Raw genomic sequence first — 23,154 nt, forward strand, 5'->3', positions numbered from 1 at the left:
TCCCCAGATTCCTTGTGTTGTGTTGAATGCTTGGTCCTTAGGACATCTGGGAGATGGGACTTAGCTGGAGAGAGTAGATCATGAGGGAAGAAGATGGGGAGGGGTAGGATGAGTGTGTGGGGAGGTATGTGTGCTCTTCATAAGTATCTGGTCCCTGGCTCCTTGGCTCCTTCTTGTGCCCCTCTCTATTTCTTGATGTGGTTGTGGCCCCAACCCCAGCCATGAGAGACTGGCACCTTTGAAACAATAATCCCAGATAAAGCTGTCCTCCTGTATCAGGCATTTTCTCACAAGAAAGGTGACTAATAGACTCACAGATACCATGTGAGGTCATAGCAAGAAGATGACCATGTACAAGCCCTGAAGTGCAGTTTCAGAAGAGACAACTCATCTACCTTGATCTCTGACTCTCAGCCTCTGAACTATGAGAAGGGAAGGTTCATGTGATGGCTGAGCCGTCTCCCCTCCCCCACTGTGCTGCTTCTGCTCACTGCCTGTCCCAGCTCCCCAACCTACCCAAACGTGTGACTTTGCAAAGGCAGAGCCCTTGGCTGGGCTATTACTCTGGATGTCTGTCTTCTATCCTTACCTAGACATCTGTTTTTAGAACTTTAACTCTTTGCCCGGACAGGGGGATCGCTAGCCTGGTCTTTGTCATGACTGGGACAGTTAATAGCTGGATGACTGGGCAAGCAGACATTTAGGGCTGGGCAACTGGCTGTGTCTGCATATCTCACACCAGCACTCAACCCTCTTCAGAAGAGTCAGAAGGTGCTGCTAGTCTCTGGTTGTCCCCTTCAAACATAGTCTCAGCTCCAAGTGAGTTGTCAGCTCTGCCTGACCCCGCTTCTCATCTGTAACAAGCTCTGGAACATCAAAGGGAAGCCATAAGGAGAGAGGGAGGCCAAGCCCCAAACAAGTGACTGTCCTCAGCTTTATCCCTACGCCCAAACACCTTTCCTGGCTTCAGGGCACCTGCTTCCTGTTAAGGGACTAAATCTTTCCCAGATATTTCCCTGTATTTTTAAAAGAATGGCAGTAATAATACTTTGCATGTATGGGAAACTTCACAATTCTTCCAAGTCTTTGTCTATGAATATATTATCTCATTTAACTCTTCCAGCAAGCCAGGGAGGCAGAAAAAACTATATCCTGGTGAGGTCTCTAAACCTTGCATGCCTGACTCAGTATTCCATAGCAGTTTAGTGATGGAGTTCTGTCTAGTATCACCAGGTCCAGTTAGACTTTCAAGTCATTAAAGAACCCGTTCTCCTCTCATACACACCACACCAATACGTGTACATGTGTCCAGAGGCCCTGGTGAGCCACTTGCTGTTGCTATGCAAATAAGAAGTCTAGTCCCTATCTGCCTGTCCTTAAAACTATGGTTGCACCTTGGCGTCCCCACTAAAACCCAGGCTCCCTAGTTTTCTAGGTCTTGGGTAGAAAAGTTCTGTCCCAATAAAAAAAGCTCTTCCTCTCTCCTTTCCCTGCCTCTCCCTCCCCAGTCCCCCATGAAGCCCAGCTCTCCTTGCCTTGAGGTTGGATACCTGAGAAGCCCCCAAAGGTCTTCATAGCTTGAAATCTCCACCTCTCTCTCTCTCTGCAAGGCCCAAGTGAGCTTAGTATATTCATACAATTCCTGGCCCCATTGCTCTTCAGATAAAATGAGTGGTAACCCCAAAGAGTGGCTAGGGAGAGCTCTTCCTCTCTGTAACCTGCCAGCCACACCCATGGACATCCAGTTTAAGTGGAAGAGGGTGTTGGCTATTTGGGCACAGATTTAAGACTAGCCCCTGAGACTTTCCCCTGAAACTAGACTGTGCAGAAATCCTGGGTCCTCCCAACCCAAGCCCCACAGATGCTGGGAAGGTCTGACAAAAGCTCCTCGCTGTAACCAGCTGTAGGACGCACTCTCGGGCTCTCTCTCCTCCAGTGCGATCCTTCAGCAACCTGTCCCCGATTTGTCCTTCAAGGTGGGTTGAGCTCAGGGTCACCTCCCCTTGCAAAACGCCCCATCTGCTCCTTTCCTTGAACAGGATACCTAGGTCATACTTACTCTAACACCTGGTCACACTGCAGGAACCATCTGTCATCTTTCTGATTCCCTCACTAGGCAGCAAAGCCCCTGGGCCCCTCAGAAGACAGGAGCGAAATCCGTTTCCTACTGAGTCCAGACCCAGCAAAGAACCTGACCTAGTGCATACCTGTTAAAGGTTTATCCGTCGCCCAGTAAGTGAGCCAGTGACTGCTGCTCCTCCCCAATCCCGACAGATCACACTAAACTGCAAAGGACAGAAGACATTCCCTTCTCATTAACCCAGTATTCTGGTTTTGCTCTATCCCTGGGGGCGCGCGCGCACACACACACACACACACACACACACACACACACACACACACACACACGAGCACAGGTGTGTGTGCACACACCACACCAGCCTGTTATTTCCCCCATCTGCAGATGCTTCAGCAGGAAGTACCAAATGGTTGCTTCATTTTCCAGAGTGTCCACATCCCCTTCCTGCCCTGCCTTGTTCTCCCCTCCCAGCGGAAACCACAGGACTCACAGGCTGCAGGGCACTGGAAGGAGTGGACCGCCTGCTGGATATGCTTGTGAGTCCTTCTCACCTCATGTTCCCTCCCTGGTCCACTCTGCTGAGCCTGCAATTTGTGTAGACCAGGTACAGCCAGGCTGTGTGGAGGAAGGCGGGCAGGGCAATGCACCCGTGCTCATCAAGAGTCATAAAAATATCCACATCCTTTGGCCTAATAATTCCACTCCTGGGAATTGCTTCCAAAGAAATCGCTTAAAAGAAGAGAAGGGATACATGTACTGTTTATAGCTATGTTATTTATAACACAGAGAAAGTAGAAGCAAATGCCATGACCCAAAATAGAAAAATAATAAAATAAATGATGGCATATTTGGGTAGCAGACATTTAAAACAAAAATACATCTGTGTAAGGACAAGGATATCATCTTGCAAATGACTTTAAATAAAAAGATTACAGTGCGGAATTGTATGTACACATGCTTATTACAATTGTATAAGCGGAGGCTCAGCAGCTAAGAGCCCTGGAGGACCCATGTTCAATCCCCAGCACCTACATATGGTATCTCACAATTATCTACAGCCAGGGGATTCGATGCTTCTGGCTTTGTCAGGCTCCCGTATACACGCAAAAAATATCCATGCACATATAATAAAAAATAACAATTTAAAAAGAAGTATGCCTGTGGCTAAGAATTATAAAGACACACAGAGCTGGGTGCAGTCGTATTTAGTGAGATCATCATTTTCTCCCTATCCCACCTCTGCTCTGAGACAAAAACAGAACAGGAGGAGAGACCCACCTGGGTCACGTAGTCTAGGTTGGCCTCCATCTCAGGATGCCCCTGCTTCTAGCCCTTAGTGATACATTAATGGTTTTTTGTTTGTTTGTGACTAGAAACTATGGAAAACCCCCTGAACACAAGTGCTAGGGTTTCCTAGAAGAACCCCAGCCCCAATTGCAACTTTATCATGTAATATACTAATGAAAACATGCCTCGTTTGGACCTCTCCTGTACCTGGTGGTGGGTTTATAAATTACCCACTGTGTGGGACTGTAGCTTGACAGCTACTAAAGGCGTGCAGAAGACATGTTTGCATAGTGAACAGATAACTCTGTCTATGGAGTTCTTCATCTGGCCACCATTCCCCAGCCTCCTGGCCACAGCCCAGCAGTCCTGCCGACTCCCCTCTGAGTCTCTTAAGTCTGAGCTTAAGGGAAGGAGGAGGGGTCCCACAGATTCCAGAGGTCACCTAGGAGGATAAGAAACTCTAACAGGCCCAGAATTTATCCTGGAAATAAAGCCTGACAGTGAGCCCTCTTTACTCTCCTCCCCTCCTCCCTCCTTGCTTCTCTACTCTCATCTCCCATTCTCCTCCCCTTCTTTCCCCTCCCCCTCTCCTCCCCTCCCTTCTCCTCCCCTCCCTTCTCCTCCCCTCCCCTCCCCTCCCCTCCCTTCCCCTCTCGTCTCCTCTCTTCTTCCCCCTCTCATTTCTTTTCTTTTTTGAAGGAGAGTGTTGGACTGGGGCTCTACCTCCATCCTTCCCTTGGCTGGGTTTGCAGCTTTGCCATCCCAATCCCAAGGCCACCTCTCACTAGTGCTTCAGCCCCTCAACTGACATGACTGCCTCTCCTTTCTTCACCCACAATACACTCGGGCCAGTCAAGAGCCTGCCAGCACAGCGTTGGTGCCTTTAAAGCCCCTCTTCCAGAACCCTCATCATGGAGGAAGATGAGGAAGAGGGGGAGGGGTGGGGGAGGGGGAGGAGGAGGGGGAGGGGAGGGGGGAGGGCTACTGGTCAATGCTATCTTTCTAATCAGCACAGAGATTCATCTCATGAACTCCTACTGGCCCATCCTTGTGTGGGGTGTACGTGTGCTCTGTACACATCAGAGACCTTCACCGTCACTACCTGTTTATAAAACAGCCACTTTCAGCTGCATAAATGGAGAGTGTATTTTCTCCTCAGATCCTCCAACCCCAAGCCCTCGCTGCCTCCACAGCACCTCCCGCACACCTATCCCTTGCTTCGTTTCGGGGTACAGGACTTCACCACTGCACCTCAGCTCACCGGCTTTACATTTACTTCCCCAAGAAGACGACAGCATTCTTTGTGCTTAGCTTAGCTGCGAAACTGTTGCAGAATGACTGAGCAAGCAGATGTGGTTTTCCAAGCCAGGTCTGTCCTACACTAAAGCTAAGCAGGGGACTTCACATTTACCCCTGTTTAATTTCATTATGTTGGCTTTGGCCCCGAGTCCCATCCTAGATAAATCATTTTGAACTGAACTTGTCATGGATCATATTAAGTGTCCCAGCGGTGGGTCATCTGGATTCTTTCTAGGTTTCATTCAAATCGTTAACAAAAATATTTAACAAGTGCATGCCAAGGACAGAATGCTGTGTCTTGACACTGGAGACTGTCCTCAGGAAAGACCCAAGGTCGCTAATGAGGGTACTTTGGACAGGCAGCTCAATCTACTCTGAATCTGTCTTGGCAAAAAATAAATTCCTTTGTAATGTAAGTAATGTGACTATTTGAAAAAATCAGAATGCCCTTGTTGATATATGAAAACATTTGATTCTTTAAATCTAGCTGGGAGTTCTTGACTAATGTCAGCTGAGAGGGGGAGAGGCTTGTGTCTGCTGTTTACTTTCCCACCCCTGCTGTGTTCCTAAGGCACCCCACTTTGTTCTCCTCCCCAGGGGGCCTCCCTACAGAAGGTCAGCAGGGGCACTGGGTGGGCCAAGTGTCCTGGGGTTGTGGGAGGCTGAGGGGAAGCTGAGAGCCGGCAGACTATACTTTCCATTAGGGCCTGATTGTATTTTTAATTTCGATTACTCATGATCAACTGTAATCCAAAAATATTAAATGGAAACTCCCGGACAGAAAGAACTTACTAGTTACAAAATTTGCTTTCTTTGTCCAGCATATCCCTTCTGTATGTGCTACTTGCCTGCTGGCTAATATCAGATCCACCGCCATGTTGCTATTCGTGCTTAAGTAACCTCATTCCCTTGGTTATGGCCTCACAGCATGCGGTCGACAGCGGCGATTCGGACATGCGGAAGAGTAGCTGTGAAGTTCTTCTTCCTTCAGGTGAAAAGCTTGGACACTTTTTTTTTTTTTTTTTTTCAATAAGTTAGGGAAAGGGACATCATAATCCAGGCTGCTAAGAATTTGTAAGATTGAATGTTCTATCCATAAAATTGTGACAAAGGTAAAAACAAAGCAAAACAAAACTGTGCACTGTAGTTTTGCAAGTGTGCCTCACACTATAAAGGTTACGATCACAGCACATGCTGTAATTATGGTAGTGAAGACCCCCATACTCGGGAGACCCTTCCTCAAGCCTCCGGAATCGCGACCACCCAAAAATCACAAGAAACCATACCTGGATGCAATCAGCAGAGGTTTAGTAGGGGAGGAGCCGGCGGTCAAAAACGACAAGCTCTTTAGCTCCAAGAGCAGGGTTTTTGGCCACTTGTGATGGGATAAAGGGTCTTTTATAGCATGGGGTGGGGGGAGGAAGGCATTTTGCGCGCTTACACATGATTGGTTGTTTTACAAATTTTGAACATAGCACTGGGAAGACCAACGGAGGGGTAACCAAGAACAGTGGAACATTTCAGAGAATCTAGCCCAAATGATCTAGAGTTACTTTTTCTGGCTATAGGGCTATGGCCCCACCTAGGTGGTAGCACCTTTATCTGTAGTCAGGAATGCCTTCCTGCCTTGGGTGAGGCTTGGGGAATGTAATCCAGCAAGTGTCCTTCACCTGGAATGTGAAGGCCTGAAATCTTATTTTCAGTTCCGAGTTCTGTAAGGCGGAAAAATCTACACATATTTCATAAAATGGCCTTTATAATTTTTCACTCTACAATAGAAAAGGCAAAGACAGGCTTGTTGGTTCACGATTGCCAAATCTCCACTTGAGAGGCTGAATAAAGCAAGAGGATAGCTGTGAGTTCCAGGCCAGACATATAAGTGAAGTCAAAAATAGATAGATAGATAGATAGATAGATAGATAGATAGATAGATAGATCAATCAATAGATAGATAGATAGATAGATAGATAGATAGATAGATAGATAGATGGAGAAAGACATTAAATTACTAAATTATTGGATGTGGTACTCTGGTTTTAGGCATCCCCTGAGGTCTGTGACCATATCAAAGGTGACTGATCTTTCCCCCCCAACCCTGTTTCCTGGCTCCTCCCCGTTTCCTGGCTCCTCCCTGTTTCCTGGCTCCTCCCTGTTTCCTGGCTCCTCCCTTAATCACTCCATCATTCCTCTGAGGTAAAGACATAAAATACACTTGTCTCCTCTCCTCCCCTTCCTTCTCTAAAAGTCTCCCTTTCTCTGACAGGCCTTGGCTGCCCTGATCCATTACTTCATACCAGGTCCAGCTGTCTGCAGAAATCCAGAGAGCTGGGCTTGTGTGTGGTCTGCAATAACTAGGGGTCTGTCACAGACCCTGGGGCTGGAGGGGACCTTCAGATATCCTGGCATCCCAGTCAAGGCTGTTCTCCTCCAACAATAGCCCCCTCCCTGACTCATTATCCACACCTGGCCCTTTTTACAAACTAACTCAAGAGATGATCTCTGAAGACTTCCACTTTACTGGTGGGAAATCAAGAGGGCAGGAGTTCACACTCTAGTGAATGGTAAGATCAGACTGAATCTCAGTGAATCTGGCTCCTGGACCTATGCTCTTTAGCTCTTACAGGACAGTGCTGTCTCTGCATGTGGCCATCTGTGGATCCACAGGGACAAAGGCGTTCTGTGTATGTATCAGTCTTATCATAGGGTCTATAACCAATGTGTTTAGATCTTCCGCTTTTGAGAATCGGAAAGTGTTTTTGCATGGCCCAGGTCAGAACTTGTTGTTGTTATTGTGTGTAAGATATGTGCATACAGGGATATATATATATATATATATATATATATATATATATGCAGCAGTCATTTAAAAGTCAAAGGATAACTTTGTGGAGTAGGTTCTTTCCTTCCATCTTTACACGGAAACTCAAAGATAGAACTCAGGCCATCAGGCTTGGGCAGCAAGCCCTTTATTGGCTAAGATATCTTACTGGCCCCCAAACCTTTATTTTGTTTTGTTTTGAGACAGGCTGTCTAGCCCAGGCATGCTTCCAACCCACTGTGAGCTGATCCTCTTGCCTTTAATTCCCAAGTACTTGAATTACATGCATGCAGCACCGTACCTGGTGTGCAATAGGACTGAACCCGGGACTCTGCATACTAGGCAAATGCTCTATAGACCAAGCTATATTTCTGGCCCAGATGTACTTTTGTTTGTTTGTTTGGTTTGGTTTTGGTTTTGGTTTTGGTTTTTTAAGACAAGGTTTCTATGTAATAGTCCTGGCTGACTCACTTTGTAAGCCAGGCTAGCCTAGAACTCACAAAGAGACCTGCCTCTGCCACCATGCTCATCGTCCAGAGCCACTATTATGCTGTGAGAGTGTTCTTGCTTATATTATGATCCTTATTGTCTCATCATGCCCCCTCTTTACCTCCTCTTCTGATACCTACAAAACCTATTCAGGGTTGTCCCAGTTTTTCAAACATTAATTATGAATAACACCACCACCATGAATTTGTGGCCCTGTAGCTTTTCATGTCGACACCATCAACTATCTTATCTATGACATGCCTGATCAGATTTCCTTTGAAGACAGCCTGGATGGTAAAGAGACTTTAACATTACAGATGGAGGTTGCTATCAACCTTGAGCCTGACACTCAGCGTTCCCATCCCCCTCTGGTGCAGTGCTCTCTTGGGCTTGCCACAAGTCTAATGATTGGACCATGTCCTTCAACATCACCGCCAGGTTCCTTCACTAACCCTTCCACAGGCACAAAAGGCAGGACTTATGAACAAGGGCCATGGAAAAGAATGGTGATTGTTGGTGTCATGTAACTGCAAGCAGGAGAAAGAAAGACTTGGGTTCCATGTTTGATGGTAGAAAATCAAAGACTTTGGGGATTAATCAGCACTGCGTTGCTGCAAAAGGCAAAGAGGTTTTCAAATCCTAGGAGCCAATAAAGGTATAAACTGCATTTCCTGAGGGCATGCTCTGTGGGTTGGGATGTTCCAGGACCAAGATGGTTAAGAAACTGTCCAAGCACCTATACCCAATGGCTTAGGTATAGATGTCTCCACTGGTCTCCTATAGAAATCGGTATATATGAACTCTTGACTTCATTGGTTGACCTCCAAACCCATTGCCTTTCTAAGCCATCCCCCAAGCTCAGAGAGCAGTTGGCATCATTGGGAACAAGCCTTCTGCTTGCAAAGCAAGTTTCACTTCAACCAGGAAGAGCAGATCTGACCACAGAACTCTGCCTATCTCCAGAGCCGGAGACCGAGCCCTCTGTAAAGTTGCTGCCTTCCTTGGCCTTCCCACCTTCAGCAGCCTGAAGGACGCAGCCTTGCTTCCAGACGAGCTCAGAGATGGGCAGTACTGTGAAGTAAGACTTCCCTGGCCTAGGAAAGCCACTCGAGTCGGTGTGGGAGGTGCTAGGAGGAACTGTACTCTCTGGCTCTTGTGGTTGTGAGGAGCTGTGTGGCTGCTTGTCACCTTTCTAGGTCTCAGATGAAGGACAAATGACGAGGTGGAGGTTTAGCTAAGCTACGGTGGTCATATAGCATTGTCGGGAATGAACAGACGCTTGCTGTTTAGACTAGAACTGTGGCCTTTTTTGTTACAGTAAAGTTCACCTGACTCGGAACTCATGCAACAGAGCTAACCACTCACCTCTCTTGACCAGCTCTTGCCAGCCTGCCAACCCAGCTACTCTCACTAGAAAGAGAAGTGGTCAGGAGGAGGTGATGATGGCTCCATGGAAATGCTCTTTTGCACCCCAGGGCCTCCCCTTCTTAACAGCAGCTCTCCCAGGGAAGAGCTATAGCTAAGCTCTGCACCCGTTTAGGTCTAAAGAAGACAAAAGTAGAAATGGGCTACGAAGGGGGTGAGAAGTTTGTCACACAGTGAATGGTAATGAATATCCACTATATTTATTTGACATAACCTCCTGAGCATAGCGATAAGGATGCTTACACTACAACCTAATACCAAGGGTTTCCCCTATTCACCCCCCAAGCCCTTTACTGCTGTATGGATAACAAGTTTCCTGCTGTAAAAGGGGCGACCAGTGGATTCCCCAACAACATAATCACCCCCTGATTCCTGGAACCTGTAAACACAGCCTTATTTCTAAAAAGAGATTTTTTGCAGATGGACTTAAGGTTTTTTGAAATGAGGAGATCATAATCCTGAATTGTCACCGAGAGTCATAATTTGGTGACACATGTCCCTGTTAGGAACACACAGAGAAAAGAGAGATGCGGCCCCAAACCAGAGCCAGCAAGTACCAGGAGCAAAGAGAGGTGTGAAGAGGATTGTTCCTCGGAGCCTTGGTAAGGAGTGTGGTCCAGCTAACACCAGGCCATGGCCATCTCTTAGAGACACACACACTTAGCAAATGCACACACTGGCTAACTTCCTTGACTTTGGCTTCTCCACTGTCTCATTACCCAGCAGCCCAGAGCATCAGGTATCCCAGTGAGCCTCTCTCACTGAGCCTCCCACACACTTCCATAAGGAGAAACTTCTAGAATCTTCCTTACTCTCAAAGCCAGGCCATCCTGAGGGGACATGGCCATGACCAACCAACCAATAGGAACCACAAATCTCCTTGGGGAAGCTCCCTCAAGGTGGAAAGCAGCCCAGTGAGAGAGAACCAGTGCTGCACTTGGAAGGGGCTAGACCTTTTCTAGCCTTGGCTCGTGGTCTCCTGACTAGTTAAAACATCGATAATGAAACTTTTCTTCTCCGAACTCCCGTTGAGAATAATGATTTGCCGGGAGGACCTCTAGACACACGAACCCTAGAGTTTGGAAGACTGCAGAGAGCTGGCAGAAGGTCAGGCTCTGAGCTGCAGAAACAGCAAACTGTGTGTGAGTCAGGTGAGGCTTGTGGATCAGACATAGCTTGTGGATCCTGTAGCGAGTGCCCTGGGGTGTAGAAGGCCATTGCCACAGTTCTGACTCAGCCACGACTGACTTCCAGCGCACCTAACCTTTAAAGGAAAGGGAGATGAAAGGAACTGCCGAATCCCTTGACTTTCCAAACTCTTATGCTCTAAAAGTCCATTCATGCCCCTTTGTTTATTTGTTTGTTTGTTTGTTTGTTTGTTTGTTTTTCAAGACAGGGTTTCTCTGTGTAGCCCTGGCTGTCCCGGAACCTGCTCTATAGACCAGGCTGGCCTTGAACTCAGAGATCCACCTATCTCTGCATCCCCTGGGATTAAAAGCATGCACCACCAAGCCTGGCCTAAGGTACATTTACAAACCCAGCATTTGGGAGATGGGAGCAGAAGGAGCAAGAATTTAAGGCCAGCCTGGGCCATAGAGGAGACCCTGTCTCAAAAAAAAACCTTAAAAACAAAAACGAACTTTCAAAATTCCACTTCCTTGTCATGGATGTTGGCGTTCTCTGCCCCTACTGGAGACACAATGGATTCTTCTTGATGTCTTTTAGATGAGGGTCAGAATCCAAGTGTTGTGCTGCCTAGTCTAGCATTGGCTAAAGGAAGTCGGTCCAGGCAGAAGAGAAAGCATAGGGGCCCTAGGACCCCACTCACGGAGTGGTACTCATGTGGCTCTTGGGAAGATCACCTTCCAGATCTTCCAACAACACAGCCCCTTACCTATCTTATCTAGAAAACAAATGCAGTAGGATTTTATAAGGATTAAAAAGATACATTTATGGAAAACACCCTCACATAGTAAGTCTGTAACATATCTTAGTAATCACCATGACGACAGCTTTTAGATGTTTGCCCACACTGCCATTGCTGTGGCTGCTCAGAGAAAATTTCCCACTATCCATCAGTTCATATCTCAGAAGCATGACAAGCCAGGGACCTGAGGCCTAGGAATGTATTCTGGAGGACTGGGAGAGTGGGGGTGGGGCAGCAGGCTGGAGTAAGTGGCCTTGTAGCTCATGTGTTTGGAATGAACCCTTCAGGGTGAGGGTCGAGCAGGGAGGGAGGTTCAGAGGAGCTGGAAGCCTTCTGTGGCATTTTCTATGATGGAAATGCCCTCTCTGGTGGGTGCCTGAGTTGTGCTCCGGCAACCACAGGCTCAGCTTTTCACTTCCCCGTGGCTGTTTTAACTGGGTGGGGCTAACGTGCGTTTGGTCTGCTGTTTCTTGGTCCACCTGGCTCATCCCTGGGCCTGCTGGACACAATGAGAAACAAATTGGCTTTTCAGAGAATGAACAGGAGGTGCAACCACAACAGGAGACATGAGTGGGGCGGCAGGTGGAGTGGGACCGGAAGGGGTGTGTGTGTGTGTGTGTGTGATTTGTTCTGAGGCCTCTAGTTAGAAAAGAAGAGGTGGTCTTAAAGATGCCTTGGTGGGTTTGGTCAAAGGCTGTCCTCAGAGCCAAGACCCTGTGTCAAACTGAATGTCCTCAGTAGAAGTGGCGGACAGGAGTGAGCTCACTGAGACTGAAGCCCCCAAGGCTGTCAGAGGGGAAGCACCTGGAGGGGAAGCCCAAGGAGGAAGCCCGATTTCTCTCTCTCCTACACAGAAGAAGCTGACTCCCAGCTTATCAAGATCACATCTTGTATTTTTAACATGTCCTGCCATACATATAGATCTTGTTTCTCCAAATAGAAAGGAGCCTTTTATGGTAGCAACGGCAAGCTCCATTTCTCTGTACCTCAAAGCTTGTTATCTCTTTTTACCTTCCAGGAATCAACACAGAATCCTGCGAGGCCTGCTTTTGCCTGGAAGGGACTCTTCCTCATCCTCTGCTGTTGGTTAACTTCAACTACTCCCTCAACACTCAACCCAGAGGTCACCCTTCACCGGAAGCCCTCCCTGAGCCCCAGGCTGGGTGTGGCACTCCTCCTCCCTGGGGCAAGCTCTCATCCTGTTCTGCAATTAAGGGTTTAAGTGCTTGTTTCCCCTCAGAGAGGGTCAGCAAGGTGAGAGATAGGTCGCAGATAGAGGCCCAGTGCCTGGCAGGCTGTAAATGATCATTATGTGTTGGTTAATGCTAATTAAACAGCTCTGTGGGCTGGGGAGATAGCTCAGTGAATCAGATGCCAGCCCTGCAAGCGTGAAGACTCAGGTTCATCTCCCCAGCACTGAATCAGCAAGGTCTAGATTTAGTGAGAGACTCAGAAATGCAAGACAGAGAGCAATTAGGAAGACAGTGTTGGCATCTGGCTTCCACATGTACTTCAGCATACACACACGCACACACACATACAAATAAAACAGCAGCAACAACCAAAAACAGCTGTTATCTTGCAAACTGCCACCAACAGATTATAGAAGACTCGGTAGGAGAAAAAGTTGTGGTTGCCATCCACGGGCCTGGAGGATGGCCCTGAGATGATACAGAGCCATCTATGATGCTAGGAAGATTGTTCTCTCCAATGGCCAGAACTAAGAGCTTCCACAGCCAGGGACTCCTAAAGTCCACTGAGGGTGAGACTTCACGTGAAGAGACTTAGAGAGGTAAGGATCTTGCAAGTCCACCTTACCTTTTCTAGGGACCTACTGAGTCTTGAATGGCAGTCAGAAGCCTTCTCACTAGGGTTCTGATCCACCTAAAGGTGTGACTTTACATGGTGAGCCTTATGGGTCCACAAATCCCCACAGCCAGTATTCAGAAAGCCCCAAATCGGGGGAGGGAGGTGGGAAGGACATTGCTGGAAAGACCAAAGGACAAAGGCAATGTCCTCTCTGGTCAGGCTCTGTTTGGGAGGTGGGTTCGTGGAAGGTCCAAGGGCATGCAGTTGAGGGTGGTTGTTCAATGTTTGTGCTCTGCCTGTGGTATCTCTGAGAGATGTGTCCACCTGACTATGAGGGTGGATGCGAACCACATGCTGCTGTTGTGGTGAAACGTTATGAGACTGACTTCTTAGTGCGTGGGCTAAACTACTCCTCAGATAAGAGGAGAATCACAGTTTGTTGCTTTCCAAAGGTCCGGCTGCACCCATAGCCCCAGCATACCTCCGAGTCCCGTTTGGTCCTTCCCAGTAAGGCGGGAGCAATTAGGGACCGTTCTGTTTCTTACAGGGCTGTGTGCCTTTTCCCAGTGGGTTAGATAGGCTAGATTGGTCCTGCAAACCTCAGACACTGTCACTAGAGGAAGGCAGAGTTGCCTTCTCTGGAACCGAGAGTCTTTCTTCTGTGGCTCTGATAAGATTACCGTGCTGCTGAGCCGCCAGCGTTCAGATTTCCCACGGAACCGCAGGAGCCAGGCTCCAGCCCTCCTGTGGGCAGCCTGCTGAGGATCAGGCTCTGAAACCCGATTCCGCTCCAGGAATGCTCTCACCACACAGTGATAGGGCCGGGTCTTGACAGCGTGCCTACCCGAAACTACTTCTGTTCTCACAGGCCAGCAAATGAAAGATGTCTGCTAAGGGGAGCCAGAGTGACTGCAAGGGTCTCCACCCTGCAGGAGCGTGAGGGGAGTGGATATCCCGGCTTCCTCCCAGTCTAACTCCTCCTTCAGAGGCCGACCGGTCCCCATTATGACCACCAGCCTCAACCAGCACACCATGGCTAGGTGACAGGATGGGGAAAACCAGCGAGGGTCACAGGGACATCCCCAAATAATCCCTTACCTAAACTTGGAGTTTTCTCTTCTAATAAATAAATGAGATAAAAATAAAGTAGAAAGGCAGGGTAGGTACTCCAACGGGTAAATATACTTGCTGGGTGAGCAAGAAAATCTGGGTTCACCCAGGGATTCCCATGGTGAAGGAGAAAACTGACTACTGGAAATTGTCCTCTGATCTCCACACCCACAGTGTAGCATGGGAAATCCCATATTTATACACATACACAATAGTAATACTTATTATTAATAAAACAAACATTTAATCTGTTAAAATGTTTTAAAAATAAACTAGCAAATGTTTAACAAGGTAAAAATTACATGAACCTAAGACATGGGCTACAGGGCTGGAGAGATGGCTCAGTGGTTAAGAGCACTGGCTGCTCTTCCGTCCTGAGTTCAATTCCCAGCAACCACATGGTGGCTCATGACCATCTATGATAGGATCTGATGCCCTCTTCAGACATGCAGGTGTATATGCAGATAAAATACTCATATACACAATATAAATAAACAAAATCTTTTTAAAAAAGACATAGGTTTCCAAATGAATATACATAGTATATGGGTATATATACGCATACATACACACATACAATCATATGAGAACGAAAAGATAGCTTCATTTTGTGCGTGTGTGTGTGTGTGTGTGTGTGTGTGTGTGTGTGTGTTCTTCAGAAGAGGACTCACGAAGCACCGGCTGGCGGGAACTCAGTATGTAGTTGAAGATAATCTTTAACTTGGCTCTGCAGCTGCCAGCTCCAATGTGTTGCAATTAAAAGGTGGGCTAATATATCCAGCTTGATCACTCCTACCCACCCCCTTTGAGAGAGGGTTTGTCTCACTGTGCAGCCCCGACTGGCCTGGAACTGGTTCTGTAGCCAAGGCTGACCTTGCTGCATCTACCTCTCCAGTGCTGGAATTAAAGTCGTGTGCCACCAGTCTCTGATCGCCTTTTTGAAAACATTACTTATGTGTGTGCACACACTCATGCAAGTGCCCTCAAAGGCCAGAAGGGAGTTTTCCCTGGGTTCTTATCTACAATAACTTCACCATTATTGTTTCTAGAGACAATGGTTTCATAGCCAAAGAGGTCTGCCTGTCTCACAGTGTTGAAATACTGTCCAGAATGAACCAGCAAATAAACACACTAAAGCTTGCTTTTTCTTTTTCTCCTTCTCTTTCTCTTAAAAGTCTAATGTCTCTCATCGCCAATATTATATTCAGCCAATCAGTATGTCTTAGTTGGTGCTCATGAGGCCCTAGATATGTATAAAGTACGGTCCCTCCCTCCTCACTGGGAGCCAAAGAGCCAGCCCTAGTGGGACTAGTTAAGTGCTCTGTAGAGGCTGAGGGCCACTGGGAAGGTGGTAACATTTGAGCTACAGAGTTTCTATTAATTTATTAGGCAAATTTTATTGGGAAGTTTGGGTTTCTGTGATGGGTACTGTATTGGTTTATGGAGACCCACCCACCAGTAAGACAACCCCCCTACACTGAGATATATTCTCTCTTCTTCCCCTCCCCCGCTCCTTCTGTTCCTCTACTAGGGATCAAACCCAGGGCCTCACACCCTCTATGCAAGGGCCATGTCCTCTCCTCTGGGCACCCTGTGAACTCAAATGCAGACATTCCCACTGCCCCTCTAGTGCATGGTCTTTACCTTCTGTCCTCCTCTTGGAGCCGGACTACACCCCATCCAGGGCCTCAGAGGGGCTCCCTAGATTGAGAACCTTGCACATGTAATGGGCGGCATCATGGTTGCCACCTCAAGCAGGACTGTGTCAGTTTCCTACTGTCCGTGGGGCAGAATCCAGGCCCATTCATGAGCTGCCTTCAAGGTCTGAAAATGGCGAATTAGAAGAAGGTAGGCGTGGGGAGCACAGCTAGGGAAGGAGAAAGAGTAACACCTTCTAGGTGGCTTAAATGTCCCCTCGCCCCACTCCCATGGCCACCTCTGGGGGGGGGGGAACCTCATTGCTTCCATGGCTTTATCTTGTTATTTTTACTTTTCTTCTTTTAGGGACCCCCTATCTTCTCCTCTCACCAGTGGTCCTGCCTCCCTGAATGAAGCCAGTGTGGTCTCCCTGTGTTTCTCTACCCAATTACTGCCTTTCTCTCAAGGCTTCTGAGCAGCATGTGCTCTGGCCTGTGAGCGTCATGCTTGCAGAGGCATTCATTAAGCACACAGTGACAGGATGTGTGAGTCCTGCTTCCTCGACTGGATTAGGAGTGATAGAAAGGCACAGGTCAAGTGCCACCTTGCTTTGTTCATTCCAGGGAGGTCCCCGTAGGCTGTGGTGTGATTGATGTGGCTGACAGTCCCAGGGATTTGAAGATTTCCCTAACATTTGTGGTATGGGATAGAAACTGAATGTGGCTAACAAAACCTGTTGATCTGGGTTGAATGCTCAATGTGGGGACATGATGTAACTCAGTCTCTTCTCAAATAAAATAAGTAGCCTCCTTCTGGAGGCTGATTTCAGGGCTCCTCGATCCACTCACGAGCAGGTAATACACCTGTCACTGACTTTTACTTCCTAGCTGAGAACTGTCACCTCCTCTGTCTTCTGTTTCCTCTTCACTTCCTTTCACAGCTCAGCTGCTAGATGCTGTGGTGTTTTGCTTGTTTGTTTAGGCTCTTGTAACTGGTTCTCAAAGAAACTTCAAAAACAGTCCCTGCCAGCCAGCCAGGCCATGGCACACCTTAGGATGAATGGGTGTAAGCAGATCTGTCTGGCATTCTGGGTGACTAGGTAATCTCCTTGTGTTGGTCAAGCTTTTGGCACACAGGAATTTGGCTATCTCCATCCAAGCCCTTTTCCGTTACTGTATATATCAGCTTGTAGACAGGAGAGTCTTTTCTTTTCTTTTCATGCCTCCCACCTACCAAGCCACACAGGAAGTTGCTGGGCTGATACTTTCAGGGCCTTGGACTCCCTCTGTTTCTTCTTCAGCTGAGGGAGGAAGAAGTGGCCCTGTGAAGGGAGCCCTTCTGTGTTTCCCTAGATTAAAGTTAGAACTTGCATCAGGGCCTTCAAGTAGCACCTCACTAAAGTCCTGTTGGGCATCCATCTTATGCCCATTATAGTCCTGTTGGTGACCCCATAGCTTCCAGCTTGTCACCAGAGGTACCCTGAGCTCTTCCTGAGGAGAGAGCTTATAAGAACAGCAATTTCTTTATGAGCCTTTGCCTGGTTCAGCAACTTGACTATTCCCTGCTCTGTTTCCCTCCTCTGTCCAGTAGCATTAACCAGCACAGAGACTCCTATTGCTTTGTCTTTGCAAGGTCTTGACCATATGTAGGAACCCATCTGGAATGCTTTGTGGTCTGTCTACCCTAATCAACTACTTCTCAACTTGCAAATGTTGCAAATGTCGATACAGAAAGTCCATCTCAGACCCCAGCATCCCAGGTACTCAGCACTCCCCAAGTGCAATCCTTGTTACTTTATGACAAGTGGTTGAGCTGAACATTCAGCCTTGCTATTGTTCTTTTAGAGAGGGCAAGCAGACAGTGAAGCTTAGAAAAGGTGAGTGGACTCGGGCCTGGAAGGGATTGAACTTCTGTGCACTGGGATCTCCGCAGACCTTGGGCTAATGAGGAGCGGGTTCCTTTTGAGTGGGAGTAGGAATCACCTTAAAGGCCTGTGGTTTTTTTCACCTCCTTTTTCCTCTTTGAAAATCCCAGGTCCTGCTGAGATTGATTAGGATAAAAGGTCACAGTTTCTTTTTCTTTTCGTGTGTGTGTGTGTGTGTGTGTGTGTGTGTGTGTGTGTGTGTGTGTGTACCTGGGGCCTTGCCCATGCTGTGCCTCTGAGCTCACCTGCAACTGGTCTGGTTTTGAAGAGAAACATTCTTTGGAAATCTGTAGACCTGGAGGAGGGAGCTAGGTTAACTAGTACTCCCTGGTTGGAAAGCGGTGACGTTGGAAAAGTGCAGATAAAGTTTGGGACTCACCCCTGTATACCTCTCAGATATGGCTACCCACACCCCAAGGTGCATACAGCCTCAGGAGGCAGGGCATCTTGGAGAGCCTCCAATTTCTCAGAAATAAGTTTATTTGACCGGCGGCAAGGCAGCTTTTCAGAAAGTTATGAAAGAAGATGTGACAGACACAAGGGATATCAGAAGAGAACAACTGGTCAGAAAAGCCATGCTGCAAGCAAAAGGGGAAGCCATGCGGCCAGAGTCCCGGCCTCAAATGCCAGCTCTGTTTCTCAATGCCTGAGTCAGGGTTGCTGGAGTTTTTTTGTTTTGGGGTTGTTGGCTCACACCTTTATCCGTTTATGACTTTAGTTGTACCTAAGTTTTATTTTCTAAAAAACATGTACGTGCAGTCAGAACACCTGAATCCCTACAAAGGGCCCCCTCCTTCGCCTTGAGGTCCTTTCCGGCCCGCAGGGGTCTCCTAGGAGCAGGGACCAGTCTCTCTCGACTTGGCCCTGGCGTCGTTCTGACTACATGCTCCCTGCTGAGAGCAGGAACAGCGACCTGGGCAGGAGCGCTCTGACCTCACTCTCCCCCAGCCCCAGGCCCGCGCGTCCCCGCCGGTCTCTTACCTCCATGTCCTCCAGGTAGTCCTTCGGCCGTGGACACGCCCGCTCTCCCGGGTTAAGAGCTCAGGATCCCCGCTCTCCCCCTCAGCTTCCAGCCCGGGTCACTTTCGGGCTGTAGCGGGCACAGAGCGAGTGGGCGGCGGCGCGCGCCTGGCTGCACTCGGCTGCGGGACTGCCCCAGCTGGGGGCCCTGAGCCAGAGAACGAGGAAGGAGGAGGAGGAGGAGGGAGGAACCGACAGAGGGACTCAGGAGGAGGGGAGGGGAGGGGAGGGGAGCAGGGAGGGAGGCCGGATCGGGGTTTAAATTTAGACACAAATCTAAACAGATACTGTCCCTCCCAAGGCAGGACTCAAGAGCCCGAGCCACGACTCCATTAATCTGCCCAAACATGGGCTGGGCAGCGCCGCGCCCCCTTTCTCGCGAAGTTTCTCAGGACCCTGGGCTTTGCGAGTTTTCAGACCACCTCAACTCTCCCTCTTTCAGCCTGCCTTCATTACTTTCCTTGCTCCTCAGATTAGAATTGCCTTTTCATTCTTTTCCTCTTTGCCATTTTTCCCCCCAGCCTCCGTTCCTCCTCCTTCTCTCCCCCTCCACATCCTTTCCTGTATTACCGTAACCTCATACCTGGCCTTCCTGTATTCAGTAGCCTAATAGGACCACCTTTGCTTTGATATATCTCTTTTCTTGTCCACCTTCCAAGATTCCATTTGCAGGAAACAATTATCAGTCTGTTCATCTACTATCTATTTGTGTATGAAGTGGGGAGGAATGCAAGCAAAGTTTCCCAAGTTTCCTGCCGCTCAAAGCCAGCTTCTCTTCTCATCTGCTCTGATGCATGCAGCATGGGGGCTTGTGGGAATATCTGCTCTTACATGCTGCTTTCTGAAGGACCTTTTTTCCATTCCTATTAAATATAGCAAAGGGCACACTCCTAAACATCCGATTCACATAAGGCCCAGCTTAGCAACTCTCCCCAGGGAATGTCGGTTTGTACAGCCCTCAGGACAGCAAAAAAAGGCTGCATGGGAGGGATGTAGGGACTAGAATCTGTGCCGAAGCCATTGTCTGCTACTGGGTTATAGCTCTGGGTGCCCCTGCAGGGTCCCATTTCTCAGGGAAAATGCCTTCAGGGAATTGGCTGACAAGGATGCCTATGTGTCTTCTTACAGCATCCCTTGGCTTTGTACTCCAAACCTGGACCTGCTATACAAGGGGGAGAGAGAGCCAACACAGTGGTGCACCATAGCACAGGGCATGTTGGTGCTGTCCCTGTGCAAAGAGCCCCAAAGAAACCACTACTGGAAACCGGCAGAGAACTCAGCCATGCTGTGAAGGCTGTGCTGACTGCTTCTCATCACAGTTGGTCTGTGGACCTTGAGGTCACAGGCCTTTTACACCTTACTTTGTAAAACATGGTGTCAGGGCAGCCTCTGTTCACTGAACTCAGCAGAGTATAGGGGCAAGACCTCTGCCTTCAGAAGCAGATGGAAGGTGAGATTCTAGTCGGATGCTCTCTAGATGTGTTCCTTTAGAAAAGCCTCTTATCTGATCTTCATTTTCTGCATCTTCTCAGTGTGGTAGATACTTGGAAAGAACAGCTATTTTAAAAGCATGTAGTCTCATTACATAGTTCAGATGGATAAGCACCACATAGTCCTTTTATTTAAGAGTCAGGGATTCTGGGTTCCCAAGGAAGACTTCCCTTATTTTATCTACACAGCTGCAAACAGATTCTAGAACAGAGATGATGGAAGCAAGAAAGGAATGTCTTGCCGATCTTGAATGTCTGATCCCCTTGCCTTGACTCCCTGATACTGGGATGATAGGTGTGTGCCTTCAGGTCAGGCTGGCTTGGCCCCTTTTCTTAGACCTGAGTGCTCCTTTCCGCTCTCGAAGACAGCAGCATGAATCTTTCCGGCTCTACAAGCAGGAGGGCGGAAGTATCTACCCAGAAGAAACCGTTAGGCCCAGATAATACCACAGCCACCAAGGTGAGACGCAGCTACTCTCCTGCCCCTCCCTCCTCAGGCAGGGCCTCCCTAGGCTGAGGACCGATGATACACAGAGAAAACACCACAACCCCTCCATGTTCCCCCCGGAACAAGTGCAAAGCGAGTTCTGCACCAGAGCTCTTTGCCCCCATCAGGGCCCTTCTCCCAGGGAAGGAGAAGAGTGGAATATGGAACCCGAGAGCTGCGCTCAGCAATCCGGAGTATGTGTGGGGTGTGTGTTCTTCCGTTACCCTCCCTCCCACCTCTGTAGAAGATCACCAGAAACCAAAGTGGAGGCAGGCAAGCTCATACACACCAGCTCTTCTGACAACCAAGGGGAAGAGAAAGTGGCTGTATTAATCTCCCTCTCTCCACTCTCCAGAGTCTAGCTGGCTCAGGAGGGCCCACTTCCTCCACACTCAACCTGGGTTTCCCTTTTATACAATCTAATCATCTAAACCAGCTAAACAAGAGACAGAGGCAAGACTATGGAACGCTGGAGATGCAGCTTGGGCCAGGAAAGAGCAGAGAGGAGACACCCATGTATACGGGCAGCCCTGACACACAGGCTGTCAACAAATGCTGGATGAACAACTATGTGAAAACGTGAAAGAATGAAGAGCAAGAACAGACTGGCAGAATCTGTACATGTGAATGAAAGTCAGAGTCATTCAACAATTCCATTGGCGCCAGCTCTAGATCCTAGGGCCTTCTGATGATCTCTTCCACGAAGACATAAGTGGTATCTGAATAGTGAGCGGATGCAGGACTTCCAGAAGCTCCAATTGGCTACTGCTTTGTAAATGGCCTTCTAGTGCTGCTGATCACTTATTTTAATTGATTAATAAAACTGACATAGATCTCTGTTCTGGTTTCATTTCTGTCACTGCAATAAAATACCATAACCAAAAGCAACATAGAGGAGAAGGGGAGTTATTGGATTAACCTTCCAGGTTATAGCTCATTATCTGGGGAAAATCAAGGCAGGAACTTAAAATAGCATATCCATAGTCAAGAGCAGAAAATAAACACATGCTCCCTTAGCGTTTGCTATGCTAGCTTTCATCAGGCCCAGCCAAGGGAATGGTGTTGCCCACAGTGGGTATGGTCAATTAACAATCAAGACAACCCCCCAACAGGCCAACTCTAGCCAAACAATTCCTTCTTCAACTGATTTTAGGTTGTGTCAGATTGGTGGTTACACAGCATAGTCTCTCTGTGTCCCAGGCTTGCCTCAGAACTGTAGCCTGCCTTTCTCAGCACTGTGATCACAGGTGTGCACCAGCACTTTTAATATTTAGAGCAGGTAGACAATGTTCTTTATTGACCATTAAATATTAACTAAAACATATATACAGTTGTCCCACAGTGAATGGTTCCAGGAACACCGGCCCTACCTTCCACAGGTACTCAAATCTGTGGTAGTCAGGTATTTTGTGTACGATGGCATGATACTTGCATATAAGCTATGCAGAGTTCTGTATACTTTAAATCATCTCCAGCCTACTTCTTAAAAATTCATCTCTCTCTCTCTCTCTCTCTCTCTCTCTCTCTCTCTCTCTCTCTCTCTCTCTGTGTGTGTGTGTGTGTGTGTGACCATACATAGCACACAGCACATGTATGGAGGTCAGATTCAACTTTTGAAAGTTGGTTCTCTCTGTCCACTATGTGGGTTCAGGGGGTCAAACTCAGGTCATCATGTTTGGTGGCCGTTAAACCTTTACCCACTGAGCCATCCTCCTGGCCTCAGATTACTTTCAAAATCTATTATAATGTAAGTGATGTGCCAGTAATTGTGTTATTTGGGAATAAGGAGAAAGCAAAAGTCTGTATAAGATTAGTAGAGGTGTATTTCTTTTCCTGAGTTTTTTTTTTTTTTTTGAATCCACGGATGCAGAATCACGATTACAAAAAGCTGATTATCTACATTTCAGGCCTAAATCTGGGAATGTGGTAAGATAAATGGAAACTCCTAAAAGCCCCTGATTATACTACCACAAAGAAGGATTCCAGGTTCATGAGGAAGGCTTTCAACCAGGCCTCCTGTGGAGATCAGATCAGCCCCATTGGGGAAACATCAATAAATGTCAAGGAAGATAGGAACCAGTCTCCTCACTGAAGTGATACACACCTCAAATCCTAACACTCAGGAGGCAGAGACAGGCAGATATCTGTGAGTTCGAAGCCAGCTAGATCTACATAGCTAGTTCCAGGTCAGCCAGAGCTACATAGAGAAATCTTGTCTTAAAAACCAACAAACCAATATGCAAAAGGAGAGGGCTACCATGAACCCTGAGGTGGTAGTGAGGAAGCACATACGTGGGGCTCTTGGTTTTCAGTCTATAGAAATGATTGTGGTGATAGATGCATGTCTGTGT

General features: G+C 47.9%; 1 protein-coding gene across 2 annotated transcripts in view; it reads right to left on the minus strand.

Annotated features, from left to right (window-relative positions):
• Rcsd1 (RCSD domain containing 1) overlaps positions 1–19,046 on the minus strand; it is a 59,741-nt gene extending 40,695 nt beyond the window's left edge. For both annotated transcript variants that reach the window (XM_076941532.1, XM_076941531.1), the window contains exon 1: positions 18,788–19,046. In XM_076941532.1, the coding sequence (XP_076797647.1) occupies positions 18,788–18,793 (6 nt within the window). In that variant the 5' untranslated portion in view covers positions 18,794–19,046. The remainder of the gene's footprint in view (positions 1–18,787) is intronic.
• Positions 19,047–23,154: the final 4,108 nt, after the last annotated feature.

The sequence above is a fragment of the Arvicanthis niloticus genome, chromosome 10, assembly GCF_011762505.2.
Source record: "Arvicanthis niloticus isolate mArvNil1 chromosome 10, mArvNil1.pat.X, whole genome shotgun sequence".
NCBI classification, from domain to species: Eukaryota; Metazoa; Chordata; class Mammalia; order Rodentia; family Muridae; genus Arvicanthis; species Arvicanthis niloticus.